General features: G+C 40.0%; 1 protein-coding gene across 3 annotated transcripts in view; it reads right to left on the bottom strand.

The window, feature by feature from the left end:
- Nucleotides 1-18,008, bottom strand: part of FILIP1 (filamin A interacting protein 1) — a 180,863-nt gene that overhangs the window by 6,135 nt on the left and 156,720 nt on the right. The window contains exons 5-6 of one of the 3 annotated variants that reach the window (XM_055330662.1): nt 13,979-16,784; nt 11,158-11,215 (exon numbers count right to left, since the gene is read on the bottom strand). In XM_055330662.1, coding sequence (XP_055186637.1) covers nt 11,158-11,215; nt 13,979-16,784 — 2,864 coding nt within the window. Of the gene's footprint in view, nt 1-10,397; nt 11,216-13,978; nt 16,785-18,008 lie in introns of those variants that run through there. The other 2 variants (XM_055330661.1, XM_055330660.1) reach the window with 2 other exon arrangements.

The following is an 18,008-nucleotide window of genomic DNA, read 5'->3' on the forward strand; positions in this document are numbered from 1 at the left end:
CCTGTGTTGGGATCCTACAAAAAAAAAAAAAAAAGAAAGAAAAGAAAGAAAGAAAGAAAGAAAGAAAGAAAGAAAGAAAGAAAGAAAGAAAGAAAGAAAGAAAGGAGTGAAATCCAGAATTGTTCTTATCCTAGATGTAATTCAGAATGGGCATGTATTTGTTTTCCTCACCACAAAATGAGAGTATTAGAGATCATCTCTAAAGTGCCTTGCAGTGCTAACATTTTGTGTTACTACTCTCACATTGAATGTACAAACCTCTGAATTCCTAGAGTAATTGGGTCTATACATAGAAGAAACAATGTCTTGGTTGAATCATTACATTTTATTATTATAATATGTAAGTTAGCAAACTGATCATCCTACATGATAGATATATCCTAAATGGTATCATATATATATAAATGCTATTAACCAGATTGCATCATTTCTTAAAATTTTTAAAAAGATTTTATTATTTGAGAGAGAGAAGGTGCACGAGCTGAGGGAGGGGCATAGGGAGAAGGACAAGCAGACTCTGCTGAGCATGGAGCCTGACATGGGGCTGGATTCCAGGACCCTGAGGTCATGACCAGAGCCGAAGTCAGACGCTTAACTGACTAAGCTACCCTGGTCCCCCTAATCAGATTGGATTATTAAAAGACTGTCTAAAAAATACTTGACAATGCTAACAGTTTATTTTATTCTACTTTAATAATAAAAGAGGGTGTTTCATATTTATATAAATAAACTTTATTTAAAGGAATACAACTAAGCCCAAGTTGTTTTATACACATGGAGACACAGTTCATCTTGTTTCTAGGGATAGTGAGAAAAGATTTATATAATAGAAGATCTATTTTAATTGAAACTTATTAAGCATATTTACTAAATCTATGTTTGCTTATTATCTATGTTTTCTCCAAATCTGTAGACTGACTCAGAAAATAATCACCCCACCAAAACACAAAACCGTGACAGATTAAAAAAATGTTGCTTTAAGCGATTAGATTTTGAAGTGACTCATTATATAGCAAAACTATCTGATGCATACAGAGTTGGTTGTCAGAAAAAAAAAAAAAGCTTCAGGAATTATGCCATTACTTATGGTTCTTAAAAGGCAGAGTAGGGGTCCCTGGGTGGCGCAGCGGTTTAGCACCTGCCTTTGGCCCAGGGCACGATCCTGGAGACCCGGGACTGAATCCCACGTCGGGCTCCCGGTGCATGGAGCCTGCTTCTCCCTCTGCCTATGTCTCTGCCTCTCTGTGTGTGTGTGTGTGACTATCATAAATAAATAAAAATTAAAAAAAAAAAAAGGGCAGAGTCTCCAAGTTTCTCTCTGGCTTTTTTTTTTTTTTTAATGGCTGAATACAATGAAATAATGTTATAACTTTTAATGAAGTTACAAAGTCAAAGTAAATCTTATCCCATTTTTTACTCTTTATTTCACCTCAGAATAAGACTCAAATATATGTCATTTGAGGCCTCTAAAGTAACCTGAGGAAAATCAGGTACAATTCTGTAATAACTTTTCTCTTTTTGCAGTTACCATTTTTCTGACATTAGTAATTTGTGGAGTATATAATAGGCAGGTTGAGACCAAGGCCATAATTAATTTCCACCTCTATCAGCAAATTCAAAATAGCAAAGCACTTAAATTTAGAGCCTTGTAATGTGCAAACATTTAATAATATCATTTCTTTTTTCCTAATTGGAAAAAGGAAAAAACTCTAAATCTTAATCAGCATACATACATGGGGACACGGGATTTTCATGTATTTTTTACATTAACAGTTTATCAAAAGCACTAAGCACTTAAACTTTCCTGTATGTTACTCTCAAGTGTTATCTTGATGTTTTCTCCTGAAGAAACTTCAGGTAACACATTAATACATTATTTGTGATTATTATATTATTGAGAAATGATGTTTCACAATAATATGAATTCATTCTTTTAGTACACCAGCTATTAGATAGTGTCCACGGAAAGGAAATTTAACATATCAATTCCTAATGACACTTGACTTCTGACCTCACTATTCTTTCTCCTTGGGTGGTAATCCAAAACTACTGGCCAGCTAAATGACTTGAGATCCGAAGTTGTATATGCAAGATAGGATTTGGGGAGAAATTTGGGGGAGACTCTCTCAAGTGCTAGAGTGTGGCAACAAATTGAGTCTGATTCCTCCCAGGAGGGCTCCTTGGCTGTGGAGTAGGAAAGATGTATTCCCTGGAAAGTCAGTGCTTTCCTCCTAAGCAATACATATGTTTATACTCTGCCAAACTCTCTGCAAAGGACACTTGAGCTCTGAATTTTAAAAATCATCTATTCTAGTAAATGAGACAAAATCACTCTAATAGCCTCTTAAGTTCACACGCCAAAGACTAAAAGAGTAGAAGTTCAGTTTATAGTAGGTCTTTGCCTCTGTAAAGTTGGACTGCTTCATTCACAGGAAACTGCATACCAAATTACTATAGAAAACATTTCCTCTTGGATTTTGCATCAGTTTGGCTGGCTTATGACCTGCTTCCCATGTTCCATGGCTCCCTACTCCCCATGGGCCCTGCCTGAAGGGCAATGCACAGGCCTAGGGCTGTGCCATTCTTCCTCTCCACTAGCTACTAAACCCCAGCTTTAATATGTTGTCCACAGAGTGATTTATTTACCTGCAAAAATGTCCTAGACCTTTTAGAGAGAAGTAGGAATGCCTAGATGTTGTTTACTTTTAAGGTTCTCATTTTAATAAACTGCTTTGGTATTCAGTCCTGTTATTATCACATTCAGAAATTAATCAGAGTCCTGATAAAACATCTGTTTTAAATAGGAAGTCAAATAAACTTCCTCTGTTGACTTGGACTTATATTCTTTCTTTTGGATTCAGCTCAGCTAATTAAAAATACTTCCGCTAATCAGTTCTGTCATTTGCTTCAGGAAACTTTTGAACCAGATGATATATACTCTCTTGGGGTTTCTCAACCATCTAATAGTTTATTTGTTTCCTTCCAAAACATTTCCCACTCCATCATCAGCCCAAATCATCCCCTTACCTCTCCAGATTCTAGGAATTACCAATAATCAGTTATGACTGGTAACTTATTTTTTTAGGCAAGTTAATCCTTATCTCTTAAATACTTTACCATTTCCAGATACAAGCAAATTGGAACTAATTATCCCACATATAACATTAACTATGAATAATTCAATGGTAGAAAAATAGTAAAGTATTTGAGCCAAGATTGCTCGGGTTCTACCTTTTTGGACACAGATGCTAAATGCCTAGGGTTGATCTCAGGCTATGGCTGGTCAAAGAATTGCACGGAAAATAACATTATATCAAAAGTTGGGAAGGGCCTTGTGCTTTTTAGATAAGGACAACAATATTCATCAAAGTACTGTTATGAAAACCTTAACACACATAGTTTCTATGAGATATCTTGATATCTTCAAATCCTTTGGCAGTATTATTTTGGCTCAGTGTGTGTGGGTGTTTTAGTCTATATATAAATACATACTTTGCTCACCTGAAGCCATTTCCTCATATGAAATAATGAGTAATATACTGAAAACCTGGCATCATCATTAATATGGTGGTTAGACATCTCTAAGCCTCGGGGTTTTCATGTCTTGTTCTTGGTGTTTTTGTTTTCATCTTTAATAATGGAGATAATTATCTTCTTGACCTCTGGTTCAGCTATTACCAGCCCTTGATTTTGCAGTTCTGTCCATTATACATACATAGCAGAAACACAAGTAGAAAGGCCAAAACTACATTTACGAGCTAAGCAATTATTTACTAGTTCTTAGGAAAAGTGTTAGGATAGAATGTTTTAAGTTGCTTGCTGAATAGTGAAGCCTATATATCTGAGTCTAAAGAGGAATGCCAGAATCATAAAAGGTTATACAGCTAAATGCTAAACCATAAGCCAAAGTAAGGTGATTTGCCAAAGGTCACACAACTTTGCTCTGGTCTTCTGCTCTTCAGTTCTAGCTCAGGTATCTAGTCCATTGTTCAGCAATTTACTTTCTGTGGATGTTCACTTGAATATCTATCCTAAATCTGAAACCTGCTTATTGGTGGTGGTGTTTTAAAACAAGAGTCTCTCCTGACCAATTTGTAAAGATTTTGTTTATTTGGGAGAGACACCATGTGAGCAGGGTAGGAGGGTGCAGAGACACAGCCCAATGCAGGGCTTGATTGAACAACTCTGAGATCATGACCTGAGTCAAAACCAAGAGTTGGATGCTTAACCAACTGAGCCACCTGGGCGCCCCCTGCCCTATTTTAGAAGGTCCTTTATGAACTTGAAGAGCATGATAAATCACTTGAAATTTTCTCTTTACAGAAGTATCTTTCATATTCTTCTGGGAGAGTTAGTGAGGGTGAGGAAAGAGCAATTCATAATTCATTCAAGTATGTTTGTATGTCACAGAAAGCTCTCAGTACCCCTTGGTTCTCCACATATGTGATGGCTTCAGAGATGACAACTCCCTAGTCCAGGATCCCTGGCTGTTCTGCATCCATTGTGGGCCTATAGTGTTTTTTGAAGGGAAAGATGTAACTTACACTATCCAGAATGGTGGTATGTGAATTTCCTCTCATTTTACCATCTCTTTATTTCCACATTCCCACACATTAGTTGTCAGGACCCTTCACATCATTCTCAAAGGCTTGCATTGCAGACAAAATGGAGGAAGCAAGAATTGAGAACACCTCCTTCTCCCCCAGCTTCCAGCCATCCTTCAGCTTCTGGTTTTCTTCTACAGTAAGAGCCAAGTTTTTTTTTTTTTTTTTTTTTTTTTTTTTTTACAGTAGCAGATAGGCTTTGAACCTCAGATTAGATTCTGAAATAATGTCTTTCTAGTAGAGGCAAGGTTTTTAAAAGAAATTTTGAACAGAGATGGACACAACCACCTGAAGGGAAAGTAGGGAGAAGGGACAAGGTGAAAAAGTCAAGGAAAGGTGGCCTGGCCTGGTATGCAAGGCATTCTGTCTGCCTGTGGGGCAGAAGTCAAGGCAAGGAAGAGGGAAGGGGAGGGATGCTCAAAGAACAAGGATGGAGAGAGCCCAGTCATGAACCATATGGAGGAGTTGGTGCCATGTCCTGTAGGTAATGAGGAACCTTTGGAAGGTTTTCAAATAGAGTAGTGATAGGATCAACTTGAACTTTGGAAAACAAAATAAAAAATGAATCTGAGAGTTTTGAGGCTAGAAATCGTAAGACCAGTTAGGGGCATATGGGAGTAACCCAGATGAGAAGTAATTAAATCCTCAACTCAGGCAGTAGCAAGGGAAATGGAGATGTGTGTTTAGCTGATAGAGGCATTAGAGGGTTAGACTGAGAGACTTCCTCAATGAGTTGACAGGTGAGGGAGCAGGAGAAGCCTAAAATGGCTACCAGGCTTCTTGCCTGGGTGATTGGGTGCATCAGGATACCCCTGCTGAGATGCAAAATAGTAAGAGGAGGAAAAGACTTGAAGAGGGTTGGAGGCAGTGTTGAGAGATATATGGTACAAAGTTGGATATGCATTTGGAGATAGAGGGTTTGGTAGCCATCAACATATGGATGATAATCAAAGCCATGGGAGAGCATAAAGTAACCAGAATGAGCATGTAGTATAGGCAACTGGTAGAGAGAGGGGAACAGCCATAGACTGCATGCATAAAATAAAGAGTCATTGAGGGAGACTGATGTAGAGCTGTCAGAGAGGTCAAAGGAAAATCAAAAGAGATGTTTTAGTCCCCCTTATCAGAGATCCAAGCTTTATTTTCCTGGGTGGGCAGTGCGGGGGGGTGGGGGGGGAAGGGGGGGACTGGCTTAAGCAGTTCTAGGCTTATGCATATGAATGGGCAGCACAGACTAAATGCAGGGCAATAAAAATGTTTGCAGGGGATCCCTGGGTGGTGCAGCGGTTTAGCCCCTGCCTTTGGCCCAGGGCGCGATCCTGTCGACCTGGGATCGAGTCCCACGTCGGGCTCCCGGTGCATGGAGCCTGCTTTTCCCTCTATATGTGGATTTTTTTTTCCAATAAATACAATCCAGTACAATAAATGTGCTTTTATCTGCCTTGTGATTATCTTAATATTTTCTTGTCTCTAACTTACTTTAAGAATACAATATGCAATACATGTAATATATGAAATATATGTTAATTGACTGTTTATGCAATTAGTAAGGCTGCCAGTCAACTTTAGGCCATTAGTAGTTAAGTTTTGAGGGAGTCAAAAGCTATACTGCACTGGGGGTCAGCGCCATCAACTCCCATGTTGTTCAAGGGTCAAATGAACTTCAATAGATAGATAGATAGACAGACAGGCATATAAACAAAAGAAGTAGAAGAAATCAAGGAAACAGAGGATTCAACTTAGGCAAAAAAACAATAGGACAATAGCCTTAGCTAGCCTAGAGCATGACCGGTCTTGACTGAGTAGGGAAGCAGAGGGCTAAACAAGGAAAGCCTCCAGGTAAAAATATGAAACTGTTGGGTTTAAGTGTTTGGATAGGTGTTGGGAGATCTATTGGAGCATTTGGAAAAAATAAAGATAGATACATAGAAAACCAAGCAGATGAAAAGTTAAATAATTATTCTGTTGAAGGGTGCAAAGCAGTATGAGGAAGGAAACACAAACATGGTATACTATTTGGCTCAGAAGAAATACTATTTTTTAAAATATTTTTACAATGTGGGTCTCGAACCCACAACCCCAAGACCAAGAGTTGTGAGCTCCACTGACTGAGCCAGCCAGGCACCCCAACAGGGAACAATATTTAAATTTACACTGTAAACATATAAACATATAAATGCTGGCTGATGATTTATCAAAAATTTGTGTTGTAATCATACTGAGAGGGTGGGGGAAAGGGAAAGAGGGGACATATGAAACTGCTACATCCTTAACCATCAAAAAAATAATGGGAAGGGGCACCTGGGTGACTCCGTTAAGCAACTGCCTTCAGCTCAGGTCATGATCTCATGGTCCTGGGATTGGGCCCCATGGATAGAGCCCCAGGTCAGACTCCCCATTCAGCACAGAGTCCGCTTGTCCCTCTCTTTCCACACCCCCCACTATTGCTCTCTCTCTCAAATAAATCTTTTAAAAAATAATGAGAAGACAAAAAATAATTATCTAAAACTGATAAATAAAGAGTGGAGCAAGTATATTATTTAGAAATATGTAGACAAATACCAAGAAACAGCTAAGGGTTAGGAATGATTTTCTCCAGGGAGTCAAACAGAGGGAAAAGGGGTGAGATCAGGGAACAGCTGTTTCCATTTTCTTTTAGTGCTGGCTGATAGTTTAACTCCGTATATGAATGACTTTAATAAACATTTTAAAAGTAAGTTAAAGAATAAATGGAAATGTGGAAGTGGAGGCAGAAAAGGTCAAGTTTTCTGTCCATGGCTTAACCAGGAAGGAAGGAGACAGGGCAGCACCTAGAGAGGACTGCACAGCTAAGGGAGGAATTGTGCTCGAATGGAAGAGTCCAGAGCATATTTATATCCTGTGTGCAAGTAGCAGGTAGAAAGGAGAAATTGAAACAGCTGAAGACGGGGACATCAGCAATCACGAGACCCTGGAGGAGGAGGTAGGAGGGAAACACTGACCCTCATCTGGGCTGGGGAAATTTTGGAATGGTGTTCCTGGTTACTGGGAAGCCCCCTCTGTGCCTGTCTTGTTACCTCTTCTTTTCTCTCTGCCCTTCAGCCTCCCACGTAAGTGCGTTCTTCTTATCTAATAACCTTGGGGCTTTTCTGATGATGGAAGCCTCATGCTTTCCTCAGTGTTCCAAATCTATGAGGCAATGAGAAATTCAAATCCTTGTACATCTTATATTCTTGGACATGTTTTTATTTCCCTGGAGCTGCACTCTTCCCACATTACACATCAAAGCCATTCCTTCACTTCTTCCTAGAAGACCTTCAAGTAAGAGATTGAGTAGGACCTACCCTTAATGAATACACTAACATCTCTAGTCTAGTTGCCACCCATTAACTTGCCTTCGTGGAAAACATAATAAAAATGCCAATAGAAACTGAATGACTGTTTAGGCAAGTGACCTAGACAGGAAGGTCATTTTCAAGAAATGATACATACCCTTAGGGTCATGTGCCATGCAGGAACATCTCTCATACCATGTGTGCTGAATGGCCACCTCAGAGTGGGCTGAAATAATCCACCCGTGAAAATTATTCTCTGCAGGGAAGGACCAAGGCCTCCTCTGTAGCTGTGCAGATTATACCCTGCACATCCCCAGGGGGGAGCCCTCACATTGAAATCTGTGGCTATAGCACTCCCTCCCTCCCTAGGGTGGGACCTGAGCATCAGCTGGACACAGCAGTCTTGGTGAGCGCCCCTTTGACTACACAGTACCGTGTTCCAGGACAGGGGAAAGACTCTCACCTTTTAATCCCTTTCACTCTTATAAAAGCACATTAAACTGCATCGAGAAAACATTATCCTCACAAATAGAAGCTGGAATTGGAGTGAATTTACTCCTCTACTTCCTATCCCCAGTGGATTTCACTTCTAATACGTGGTTTAAAACAAAGCTATCCAATACATATAGAGTTGGTTCTAAAATTACAAAGAAAAACTGCCATGGCTGCTCTTTACCATTTCTGAAAAGTGAATATGTGTTGTTCTGCCAAGTTTTCTTAGCAGTTGTACTTTGTAGGTGGCTCTCTTCCAGCATCCAGATGTATAAACATCCTGTACATGCACCGTTCAGCCCCTCGGAGCATTCTCCCTGCAGATGGTATGAACTTCCAGGCAGAAATGACCTAAGCATCGTGTGAGCGGGTAAGAGCAAAAGACAGAAGCAGTGACCAGAGACTATGATAAAAGTCACTGGAGAAAGACAAGCAAAGTCAGAAGGAACACGGCATCTCGTTCTTTTGACACTGTGTGTTCACATAGAGTATGTTACACCACAGGAACACTAAATACTCTAAATGCCAAGGAGGCATTTGGAAAAACAGCCAATGTCTTTGTTTTTCAAAGGGATGGATGTGTACTTTACAAAAGGGGAAAATGTCCTTTTAAAAATATACAAGTCAGTGCAGCCTGGGTGGCTCAGCGGTTTAGCGCCACCTTCAGCCCCAGGCCTGATCCTGGAGACCCGGGATCACGTCTCACATTGGACTTCCTGCATGGAGCCTGCTTCTCCCTCTGCCTGTGTCTCTGCCTCTCTCTCTCTCTCTCGCTCTCTCTCTCTCTCTCGAATAAATAAATAAAATCTTTTTTAAAAAAAAGTAAAAATATACAAGTCAGTATTGGAAATAGAAAGATCTCTTGTTTAAACTTGCTCAAAATCACATTTTATAAAATCTTTTTTTCTCAGTCTCTCTCCTCTACCTTGAAATCCCATTATTATGGCATATCTACTATGGTTATTCAACATCTTTTAATATGTATGCTGAGAACTGATGAGCTATAGGCAATAGAGACCCGATTAAAAAGAATAGGAATTCTGCAAGGCTTCTACCACCATCCAATACAATTGAAGTCCAAGTTCTACAAGAGGTAGGAAATCCGGTGTGGAAAGAACTCAGAGAAGAGCCTCTTTATCATGAAGCCTGATGATCTGATGATAAAAGCTAATAATATATCTTTTAAAAAAGCTATCTTTCCCCAAATATCAAAGACAGGGGCTATCCACATAATTTTGGAACCCTCACAATTCAGAAGTGGAAAAAAAAAAACTCTGTAACTTTGTAGTTACCATATTTTTATAAAGTTCACTCAATTGGTTTAAAAATTTAGACAAAGGTGCTGCCTACATGAGACCTCAGATGCTAAGCTGCGGATTATTAGTCTTGAGCTCATTTGTGGTTATTTGACCAGGAAGCTCAATGTCCACTTTAATAACATGGTTACTCTTCTCACAAAGACACCTGGCATTTTGCATTCAGTTTCATGCTTATTAAAACATGCTTGAAATTAATGAAAACGATATAAATATAAGTAAAACTGACAAGAATAATAATTCACTTCACCACACCACCACACACACACACACACACACACACACACACACACACAGTCATGAGCTGGTTCTATATTTGCAAGTTAAGTCCACACTCAACTGAGGAAAATATTTGAATTCAATTAAGCTATGCATGATGTCATTTTTTTTCTTGGCATTAATGTATCACAATTACTTTCTTCTATTTTCTATCCATCCCAACTTCTATTGAGGCTGTAATGGATAGAAGGGCCATTTGGCAGCTCTATTCAAACTGCTCCACAATTTAAATCAATTGCACACTTGAATAGAGCATGAGTTTGACATTAATGGTTCTAAAATTATTGTCTATAAAATTCTGGGAATGTTTTGGAGATGGCCAAACCTCTATAATACACACAGACACACACAAATAAGTAAAACTCTGTTTTTAGGATTCCATATTTCATTTCCATTTTATTTCACATTCAAATTATTTCCTGAAATCATCCCAGAGGCTTTTGTTTTTGCAAAAACTTTAAAGGTCCAGGCCCTGTGATAGCTGGGAGATGTTTTTCCCAGCACATGAAGCAAATTCGGGATTTAATAGAAGTAAATGACAACTGTTAAACTATTTCCTATTTCATAATAGAATTTCTGAAAAATCAATTATTGTGGAACAAGGCCTATAAAATTTGATTTACAATTAGAAAATATGAGATCTGGCTTTGAAGAGGATGAGATCCAGTCCCCATATCTTACTGGCAAAAAGACTGAAGCTCAGACGGTTTACCGATGGGTCCACTTTCTAGAAGCAAAAATAGGACTAGAAGTCAGGCCCTGCCTCAGGCCCACCATCCTAAACAAAGCACCCGGCAAGCAGTAGTTCTGCTAGTCAGTTCTTTTCTCTAGCATCAAAACAAATTTACAAAATAGGAAAGACATATGGCTATTAGTTGATTATTTTATAAACAAGATATTTAAAACTTAAGTTAGTACATGTGAAGAGTTGGCACAAACAGAGGAAGGTCCGTTTTCACGGCAGCAGTAGCATCTGCACAACATACCCCCTCAGCCACTGCCCTCAGCCCTTCCCCCCTCCAAGAGAGGTAGCGCTGCCGGCTGCAGATTTCTTCAGCTCTATTTTCATAGACTGAGTCTCAGCTCGAGGCTCGAATTTGGTCAGATTTCCTGCTCCTGGGGCTGCCACTACTGGCTTTCCTGCTTTCATACCTTTTGACATAGGAATGCGGGTGGGTGTAGGTCGCTGAGATGACCCGTCTTGTCCTGACTGTAAGAGAATACAGAGACACAAGAGAGATGTTGGTGAGTTTCTGCCCAGATTTGTCGTCAAGGTGAACATCAGCAGGACAGGAATGTGCACAGAGGACACCTCCCCAGATAAAACTGTAAGAAACTTGGAGTCAGGACCTCACCCACTCTGCCACTCTTCTTTCCTGTCCTGAAACATCTACACCAAACTGCCTTCTCAAGCCCCTGACCTATTTCCTCTGCCCTTCCTGAAGTCACCTCAACTCCGATTTCACAGAGAAAATTCAGCCACCTGGCAGAAACTGAGGCAACTTGGCTCCCACCGTCCCCCAAATTATCTCTACTTTCTTTAGATGAAGCAGCTCTCCCTTTACCTTTTAATGATAACAAACTCTTCTCCTTTTTCCCTGTCACTGCTGACCATACCTTTTTTCTTGAAGTTCTCCTAAAACTTTCTCACCGTGACACCTTCCTACTGGAGGCTCACCCACTTGCCTCCTGTCTCTGATGACTTTTATCCAAAAGTCACCTTCTATACTCAGGTGGTCATGAGATCTTTGACTCTGTCTTCAATATATCTCTGTCCTCATTTTCACTACCAAAGTTCCAGCCTCCCTCTCTACCCTAGAGAATTGCAATAGTATCCCTGCCCTCAGCCTCTGTGCCCTCCAATTTATGCTTTAAACTGTTCTATATGTTTCTTTTTTTTAAAGATCTTATTTATTTATTCATGGGGACACACAGAGAGAGGCAGAGACATAGGCAGAGGGAGAAGCAGACTCCCTGTGGGGAGCCCAATGCAGGACTCCATCTTAGGACCCTGGGACCATGACCTAAACCAAAGGCAGAAGCTCAACCACTCAGTCATCCAGGTGCCTCTAAACATGTTTCTAACACATAAATAATGTCATTTTCTATCATCAGTGCTCTTTCAATGGTTCCCTTTGTCTCTTCCAGGAGATTAAATATCAATTTCATAAAAAGCCATGCACCTCTCTTCAATAGCTGACCCCAGTTTGCCTATTTTCTGCTTTTGCATTTTGTCTGGGCACCCAGTGGCTGCAGCACAACGGGAATGTTCACTGTTCCCCAAACAAACATGGCAGGCTCCTTCACCTCGCCATACCTTTGCACGGACTGTTTTCTTTACAGTCCTTCCCTTTTCCTTTTTTTTTTTAAAAAAAAAATCTTTCCTTATCTGTGAAAACTTCCTCCTCTAGGAAGCCTTCTCTGGTGGGTTCCTTGGTACATGCCTCTATCATAGAACCACTTAGGAGGTTCCAATCCTGCCTCTCCCACCAAGCAGGGAACTTTTTAAAGTCCTCTTTGCTGCTGGCACTGGGTTTGGTGCAGAGTGTTGCTAAACACCCAAGAAATATTGAATGAACTAGCCTCACTATTCAGTTTCTAAGAGAGGTGTCCTAAACTTTTTGCTATTCTTAACTTTATGGAATCCAATATATCTGAAGTAAGTGGGTCATCCTTGAGGCCTTGTAAATCTTATTTGAAATCTTCTTTGTGTATGGGGCTTAATCAGTAGTCAAAAATGTTGCTCAAGAAAGTAAAGCTATTTTGATCTGCCCCTTAAAATGGGAATAACATGTTTCAGCAAAAAAATCTGTTCTAAATTACAACAACTTACACCTCCACCATCTTTTTATAAAAGTCATTAGAGAGAAGTAACCATGCACATCACACTATGCTGTGTATTGCTTAAAAAGCAATATTATATTGAACCATTTGAGAAGCTTGAGCAATTCTGAATGCTATTCAGCTCCTTTGAGCCAATAATGAAAAACTTTACTAGTAAAGCAATTAGTATTCACACCTTTTAAGTCTGTCTTGTGTCTATGTCGGTGCACAGAAAATTTAAATAATTATATTGAGGATATGGGAAAATGAGCCACAGTTTCTATACTGAAATAATAAGCTTCCTGTATTTAAGAGTGTCTGATACATGCTATAGAATTTGTTCAGAGTCTAAGAATCATAATTTCTAATCTACTGGTTTAAATTAAAATCTAAACAGTACATATTCTTCTATAATTTAATTTACCAATTTGTCCCAAGTAAATGAAGACAATCACTGGAGGTATTTTTTAAAATAAAATAGAATTTATTCATAAGCTCTGGCTTTCATACCTCAGACACATTTTTGAAAATCATTCATTTAGCCTTCTAGCTGGTTATTAAATAAATATTTATCAAGCACTTGCTCTCTACAAGGTATTATTAATAAGATATAGTGTTTAGACATATAAACTCTTTTTTTTTTACTTTTAAAGAAGTTTTTAATATTAAAATCTTTTAATCTTATTTTTGGGATAAAATATTTTGGAATAAAATATGACAGTGGCCATACACAACCACATATTGAGTATTTTAGGGCGTAGTTACATAAGCCAGAAGGCAGTTATAATTATTCCTGTATATTGACCATTTCTCTTGGTTTCCATTTTTAAAAACATTTTAAATAAAAAAATTGAACTTTAAACCTAATTATTACCATACACTGACACTATGAAGAGACTGTCTTTGCCAGAATTTGGGGGGCCTCCATAACTTACATGAAGAAAAGAAAATTTCCCCCCAAATTAGTTCAATTTATTAAAATATTAAGTCACTTTTATTTTCATTTCTTGGTACAGCTTATCCTCTAGGAAACATCCACCGGTGGACTCAGCTGGCATAAGAGGCATGTGCTTTTGTTTCATTTCAGGCACTGGGTTATTCCCACAACTCACTTGGCCCTCCCTCAGCCTACATAGCGTCTTCTACTCACCACTGACTGGGTTCCTCGAGTAGATGAAGTTGTGACCGGTGTTATGGTGATAGTGCTGGTCACTTTGCTTGCGCCAGGTCTTGACGAGAGATGGTTCCTAGGAGAGCGAAGGACAGTGCCAGTGGAAACCTCTTTTTCAGCTGTCACATTGACAGGTCGGACAGTAATAACTGGACTTGCTCCTTCAGCTGAAGTCCCAGGGGATCGTTTAAACTGAGAACCTAAATGAATGTGAATTTTATTGTCTTCCGTGGTTATGATATTGGCATTGGCATTATATTTCCGTAGAGGAGTTGGAACAGTCTGTTTTTCTGGGGTGACTTTGAGGACAGTCCTTCCCATGGGCATTTCCTGGGATTCTGGAGAGACTCCGATCTCAGCGGGTGCTGCAGATGTAGACACTGTCATTATCTGAATGGGGGATGTGGGCCTGTCGGCAAACATACCTCTTCCACTTTCTGGGGTCTTCTCTCTAGAAAATGTGGTAATCGTGACTGGAGACATGGCTCGTTCTGTGCCAAGAGTAGCATCTCCACTTTTTGATTTTTGAGACATAACATTTGGTGATGGAATAATGGTTATCCTTGGTTTCTGATTCCCTAAGGTAGGAATGACAGTGGTACTAGAAAAAAATTCTTCAGATGTTGGGCTTGTTATTTCCAAAGTTGCTGTACTATTCTCATGGTCTGGTGTCACTCGAATATGCAGAGGCTGGCCTTGTTTTGGTGAAAGGACCAGCTCTCCTGGGTGCCCCGGACTGGAATTTGTCCGAGGCCCTTTCTCTTGAGTGATTGGGGGCCCATTTTCCCTTTTTCTCATCCATGGAATCCAAGACTTTCTCATAGTGAGCTCATTTGCTGCTGGAGGATACCTGTCTAGAACAGAGGATCGTTCCATAGGTTTTTTCAATCCCACCTGTCGAAGATTACTCATGATGTGATTTTCTTCTTGAAAGGATTTCCGTATAAATACTGCTGGTGTTTCTTCCTCTGCTGCCTCACTGCTGACAGCATCCGTCTGCACTCCAGTCGACGTCACTGGAATATCCACCATTCTTCTTCCATTCACACTGGGTCTAAGAGCTCGGCTATACCGCTTAGAAAGCTCCAACTCTTTGGTCAGATTGAGGACCTCCTGCCCCATGTTTTTGTTCTTATTTTCTTCTTCCAGAAATCTCTGTTGAAGGACAGAATAATCCACTTGGAGTTGAGAAAGCTGATCTTCTTTGTTCATCAATTCATGGATCTTCTCTTTCAGAGCTTGGACTTCGGCTTTCAGGTCTCGACTTTTAGCTTCTTCTAACCGAAACCGGTGTCTCAGCTCCGCTTCCTGACTCACAGCCTCGCCTTTCTCGATTGCCTTGTTCTTGGCAATCTGGTGCTTTATCTCCTCCAGTTGTTGAGAGAGAAAATTCGCCTTGTCCTGCTCGGTTCTAAATTTCTGCTCCAGCTGATCATACTCATCCTCCGTCTTCATCAAATCCCCCTCGACCACCTCCAATTGTTGGAGGCGTTTCTTCAGTCTCTCGATTTCAAGTGTTAGTTCCTTAATCTTGTTGTCTTCTGGGCAGGTGAGCTCAGACCCTTTCCGAGACCTCCCTCTGGTTATTTCTCTTTCTACTTCCTCCATCCCGTCAAGTCTCTTCTTTAATAGGTCAACACTGCAGCTTAACTCAGAGGATTTTTCTTCTTCACTTTTCAGTTTACCTATTAACTCATCTCTTTCTTTTGTCAAGTTGTATACCTTTTCCTCCATTTCTGATTTCAGTTTTAAAAGCTTCTTGCTTTCTTCGATTAGTTTTTCGGTGACATCCATAACCTTTCCTTGTTCTACCTTAAAATTTTTGTTGAGTCCATCCACTTTTCTCTCCTCTTGCTTTATTTTTTCCATCATGTTTTTCCTTTCATCAACCAGCATCACAGTAAATGACTTCAACTTTGTGAGGTCATCTTTTAGACTTAATTCGGCCTTTTCCAATCGACTTTCAGAACATTCCAGTTCTTTAACCCTACTCTTGACCACCTCTAGTTCATTCAACAGGTCTTTGGTTAAGTTCTTTTCCTTCTCCAGATTTAAATGTAGCTGGGTACACTCAGATTTACTCTTGCTGAATGCTTCTTCCAATTTCTCCAGTTCGGACATTCTCTTCTGTAACTTCTCGACTTCAAGTTTGAGCTCTCGGCTGTGGTGTTCCTCCTCTTGGAGCTTCTTCCGCAATTCTCTGCACTGGGATTCAGTTTTGGTGATCTCCTCATCTTTACCCTCCATTTCAAGCACACGCTTCCGGAGATTTTCTACTTCTGCCATAAGGCTGGAGTTGCCACATTCGCCTTTGGCAATTTTATCTCTTAACTCCTGCAGTTCTTCCTCTGCCTTTTGGAGGTTTTTGTTGGTCTCCTCCAGCTCCTCGATTCTCTGAGTTAAGCCAACCAGCTTGAGCCTGAGTTGCCTGTTGTGAGACTCTTGGTTGGCCAACTTGGCATTCATCTCTTCATGCTCCTGGGAAAACCTTGAAGCCTTGTGTTCAAAATCCACTTCTAACTTGAGCAGTTTCTGTCTGTCTTCTTTGGATTTGGAAGTGATGGCTTTGAGCTTTTCTTCTTCTTCTCTCAGTTTCTGAGTAAGATCCTGGACTTTCTGGCTTTGCAGGCCAAGTTGCTCAATATGCATTTGCCTTTCATCCACCAGCATGAGTGCAAAGGACTTGAGTTTCACAAGCTCATCTCTTAGTTTATTGAGCCGCTTAGCATTTTCCTTTTCTTTTCGGGCTTGGTAAGCCTTTTCTTGTTCAAGGAGCTTTTTCAACCTAGGAAACAAAATATATTAAAATATTATATTTTACTACTATATTATGTATCATATATGTATATATATTTATTTTTATACATAAGATTCATCAACAAGTAGGTTTGTCTCAGATATTAAATAAAAAATGAAATGCTATTATAATAAATACCTATCAACTGCTGCAATATGGAGGGTTAGCAGTTATTCATGAAACTAATTAGAAGCCAGGATATTGGTTACCCTTAGGGAGGGGTGGTAACCAGAAGTGGGAATGAAGAGGATCAGTTACTGTACTTTTCAGTACTAGTTTCTGTTTCACGATTTATGTGCTGGTTACAAAGGATTGGTCAGCCTGTTACATTTCAGTAAGCTGAACACTTATGAGTGCCTTTCTGCAGCTATGTTATGCTGCAGTAACATAATCATTGAGTAACACTTAGGTTGTGTAATAATAATGACTATTTAAGTAGCTTTTTCTGTATTCCAGGCATTTATTTTATGTTCATAGCAACCCTATGAGACGTGTACTGCTACTGTCATCCTGATAAGGAATGTGGTGTTCCCCCTGCCCGGGGCCCACAGTAGCTAAGTGGCAGTGCTGGCATTCAAACTCAGGCAGTAGGGCTCTGGAATCCTTGCTCCTCACCTTGGCTAAATCAATGCAATAACTGAATTTTGGGAGAATGCAGAGAATGGGCTGTGTATTGCTGTTAGATCCACTTTAACTAAGAGATGAGAACAATTTAAGAAGTGATAGAAGATTGAAGGAGAGAACTTAATGGAGCAAAGGAAAGAGACCGCATATGAGAGAGAGACAGAGAGGAATAATCACAACTAGGAGGACCTGAAAAATGTGATTTCTTGGAAGCCAAATTCCTACCATGGTCATGCTCTAGCTCACAGGATTTGGCTGAGGGTTAGATACAGAACTACTGTAAAACTGTGTGACTCAATTGAACACCAATAAAAATTAATTTATAAAAAAAAAAAAAACTGTGTGACTCAGTCAAGACAGCCTGCTCATAGCCTTCCATGCAAGCAGACTTGTATTTAAATTTCTACAGGGGGGGATCCCTGGGTGGCGGAGCGGTTTGGCGCCTGCCTTTGGCCCAGGGCGCGATCCTGGAGACCCGGGATCGAATCCCACATCGGGCTTCCGGTGCATGGAGCCTGCTTCTCACTCTGCCTGTGTCTCTGCCTCTCTCTCTCTCTGTGACTATCATAAATAAATAAATAAATAAAT

This window comes from Nyctereutes procyonoides, unplaced genomic scaffold, assembly GCF_905146905.1.
Source record: "Nyctereutes procyonoides isolate TBG_1078 unplaced genomic scaffold, NYPRO_anot_genome, whole genome shotgun sequence".
NCBI classification, from domain to species: Eukaryota; Metazoa; Chordata; class Mammalia; order Carnivora; family Canidae; genus Nyctereutes; species Nyctereutes procyonoides.